Source organism: Bos grunniens, chromosome 5, assembly GCF_055505025.1.
Source record: "Bos grunniens cultivar Pamir isolate PY7600 chromosome 5, Bosgru_T2T1.0, whole genome shotgun sequence".
Lineage (NCBI taxonomy): Eukaryota > Metazoa > Chordata > Mammalia > Artiodactyla > Bovidae > Bos > Bos grunniens.
In genome coordinates this window covers 59,636,101-59,640,230 of record NC_141169.1, presented here as the reverse complement: position 1 = coordinate 59,640,230, position 4,130 = coordinate 59,636,101, and the positions used below count along the sequence as shown (strand labels likewise).

At 34.3% G+C, this 4,130-nt stretch overlaps 1 protein-coding gene across 1 annotated transcript; it reads left to right on the top strand.

The window, feature by feature from the left end:
* The first annotated feature begins 509 nt into the window (after window positions 1-509).
* Window positions 510-1,448, top strand: LOC147372160 (olfactory receptor 6C1-like). The gene has a single exon (XM_086403972.1). It carries the CDS (start codon window positions 510-512, stop codon window positions 1,446-1,448), a length of 939 nt encoding a protein of 312 aa, XP_086260098.1.
* Window positions 1,449-4,130: the final 2,682 nt, after the last annotated feature.

Genomic DNA, 4,130 nt, shown 5'->3' with positions numbered 1-4,130 from the left:
TTCTATATTACACTAGGAAACAATCATTATACGAGAAACTAGGTGACATATATTAGGACAGGACGATTTACTGAGGTTGAAGAAAAGACAGTACCCCAATAGGAGGGGATCCTGTGGAGACACTTTTAAAGGGTCAAGAGGTAGCTTCTCTCCTCCTGTATTTCCTAGGTTTGAGAAAAACATAGATTATAATCCTTGCTTTTCATGTGAAGGATATATTGTTTTTATAAGATTTTTAAAAATATTTTTAGCCTGATGCCAATTTGTAAACTAGGGATTTTATAAAGTAACATTCTTTGTGAATCACAAATCTGACATGTAGTAGAAACTTACTTCAAAACAAGTTATCTATTTCATTAACTTTTAAACAATCTCCTGAATTATGTTAGCAGGGCATAGTAGGCTTCCTTTCAGAGCCAAATCCCAGTGCTACACTTGGATAATCCCCTTTTCTGTGTCTTCTGTTTGTGTTTTCTCCTGAAGGTTACTCAAAAGAAGAAGGAGAAAAAATGAGAAACTACACAGAAATAACAGAGTTTATCCTCCTGGGACTGTCAGATGACCCACAACTTCAGGTTGTGAGCTTTATCTTTCTGCTCATCACCTACATGCTCAGCATCACTGGGAACCTGACCATTATCATCCTGACCCTGCTGGATGCCCACCTCCAAACCCCCATGTATTTCTTCCTCAGGAATTTCTCCTTATTAGAAGTTTCATTCACAACTGTCAGTATACCCAGGTTCTTGGCCACCATTATTACAGGAGATAAAACCATCCCTTTTAATGATTGTATGGCTCAGTTATTTTTTTTCATTTTCTTGGGAGTCACTGAGTTTTATCTTCTGGCTGCCATGTCCTATGACCGTTACATTGCCATCTGCAAACCACTGCATTACTTGACCATCATGAGTCACAAAGTCTGCACACTGCTTGTCTTGGCCTCTTGGCTGGCTTCATTCTTAATCATATTCCCATTAGTAATGCTCTTCCTACAGCTTGATTACTGTAAGTCCAATGTTATTGACCATTTTAGTTGTGATTATTTCCCCTTATTATACCTTTCTTGTTCAGACACCAAATTTCTAGAGATAGTAGGGTTTTCCTGTGCTGTGTTTATTCTCTTGTTCACTTTAGCATTAATAATTCTGTCCTACACGTATATCATCAGAACAATTTTGAGGATCCCTTCTACCACTCAGAGGACAAAGGCCTTTTCCACCTGTTCTTCCCACATGATTGTCATCTCCATATCTTATGGCAGCTGCATTTTCATGTATATGAATCCATCAGCAAAGGACAGGGTGTCTTCAAGCAAGGGAGTGGCTGTGCTAAACACCTCCATAGCTCCCATGCTGAACCCCTTTATCTATACCCTAAGGAATCAGCAAGTCAAGCGAGCCTTCATGGACACAGCAAGGAAGACTGTATTTTTCTCAAGTAAATGAAAAATAAAAGTCCTGTTTTATGAATTAGACCCATATGAATGAAAAGCAATTAAATGAAAATCTAGGAATCTCAAAATCTCTTAATATCCACACAGCCTCCCTAGATTCATTTTTTTTTTCACCGCTAGAAGGACTTTATTTATTTATTTTTATTTTATTTTATTTTTAAACTTTACAGATTCATTTTTAATCATTCATATTTTTATTGCCAGCAGTTTATCAAGGATATTTGCATATGTATATTTTCTTTTTGCCATTCAAACTTGAATTCTTCATATATATATATATACACACACACATCATATACACAAATATATGCTTATACAGTATACAGTTTTTTTCCCATTAAATTTGCAATCCTTCTCTTATGTACTTTTTTTCCTTTAGGGCTGGTTTTTCTAGTTGGTAACTATGGGAGTGATTTTATTTCCTTCTTTGAAACATTGTTTTTATGGTAATAGAGAAATTAGGTCTTTTTTTAATATAAATTAATTTCATTATTTCACACTAATTTTTAGAAAATTAAAATCAGAAAGAGGCAGAACAGGTGCTCACAAGAGAGAATAGTGTTTTACAATCTCACCAGAAATCAGGTTTTCTAGAAATTAAATGCATATTAAATCATATTTAATCTTATTTTTAATTTACTACACAGAGACTATAAACATAATCCGACAGTCTTATTAGAATCTTGCACACACCCTCCTTTTCATACTGTGGCCTACTTTGTAACTATGTGAAAAACAATACAACTAAAAGAAAAATGTAATTACATTTTCTTGAGAAATCAAAAAATGTTTCCCATTATGGAGTTTAACATTTTCTGTGCTGTTGTTCAGTCACTCTGTCATGTCCAACTCTTTGCGACCCCATGGACTGCAGACTCCCCGGGTGCAGAAGACTGCACCCAGGTTTCCCTGTTCCTTACTCTCTCCTGGAATTTGTTCAAACTCATATCCATTGAGTCGATGATGCCATTCAAACATCACTGTATTATTCTTCAATTCAAAAAACTATTATAATGAATAGTTGCTTAGGGAAAATTATGATGCAGACCCTGCTTTGGGGAAATGCCAATATTAACATATATACAATAACTATTCTTTTAAGAAACCTGAAGAAACTGGCAACTTAAAAACGAGAGCTGTGTGTTAAGTTTTTAGGTGGGCAATATGAGCAACCCAGGAGACAGTGCCTCAAATAGCTCTGAGAAACTGTTCCAAAGAGGTACGGGGGAAAGATAGTGTATATGTGATTTTGATATACAATTAAGCACACATTTATTTTAGAATTTCTGCTGGTCTTATGAAGCTTCTGCCAGTCATGAGAAACAATTTGCACCATGAAGAATTTTAGTACTTTTCTAGATATGAGGAGATACAAGAATTGGGCTCATAAAATCAGCTCCTGAGTGTATCTAACTATCTGAAGACCTGTCCTGGCAGTTTTCCTGGAGCAGAGAGTGCCTCATTTCTTCTTTCAACCCTCAATCCTCAGGGAGTGTTGACGGTCAGCAGTTGCAGCAGCACATGATTTAATCCTTTTAGAGGTTATATGGCAAGTACCCATGCCAATTGCCAATTTGTAGTTGCTGGATACCAAATATGACTACATTTGCCATGGTCAGTTGTATATTTAAGTAAATGCTTGATGTTAAGCTGGTCTTTTGATAATCAATAACTAAGTTTTTTTTTAATAACTTTCTCATGTCTGTGGCTATTTTGAGATAATAGCTTATACATACAATTCTTTTAATTGTCTCTTTAAGTGATATGTCTAATCAGTATTAGAGAAACTAACAGTACCAAAGTTTTAATATACACTAAACTGAGATTGTCTTGTTAAAAATGCTTATTTTAAGCAGTAGAATATGATATCATATGGAAAATGTACTGATTAGACTTTATATGAACAATTGTACAAGATCATACAATTTTAGCCCTGAACATTTTTTTCTGTTTTCCATGAAGTCAAAAACTGAAATAATAATGGAGAGTGCTCAAACTCATCCTACACTTTTAAACCATTATTATAGAAAGACTGTAATCATAATTCATTGAACTAAGTTTTGATATTCTTGTACAATACTCAGTTGAGAGTCTTAGATACATCATTTGCTGAAACACACAGAAAATAACATAAACCATACTGAGGTGATTTCCACACTGTAGGGAAGTCATGCAGTTACTTTTTCCTCCCCTCATGCTGGACATTTATAATTTCTAAGCTTAATTGGAAACATGTGAAAATACTGAAGTTAGACTTGATTGATAACTGTGACTTCTTAATAACTCAAAAAAAATATATACCATAGACTGTAGATAGGTGTAGTTCTGGTAATTAAAAGAACTGTAAAATTATTGCAAAAGATATGAGAGAGTTTATGTTGATATTATCAGATAATACAGCTCTCTACATAACACTATGCAAATTCCTTAGTGGTTATTATAAATGTTTGCAAACTGTATGAGCATTTTGATTATCAATATCACCAGTCAAGATATACTTTTTCTATAAAAGGGTCATATATTAATAATTTAGAATTTGTAGACCATAAGTCCTTGAGGTAACTAACTGTCCCTCTCTGTAGTGTGGATGCAGCTATGAACAACATGTAAATGAAAGGGCTAAAGCATGTCTAATAAAGCTTTTAATAAAAATAGTTCATGAGCCAAATTTGCC

Excerpts from the sequence above, each read along its gene's own strand:
- LOC147372160 (XM_086403972.1), top strand. The coding sequence starts at position 510 with ATGAGAAACTACACAGAAATAACAGAGTTTATCCTCCTGGGACTGTCA.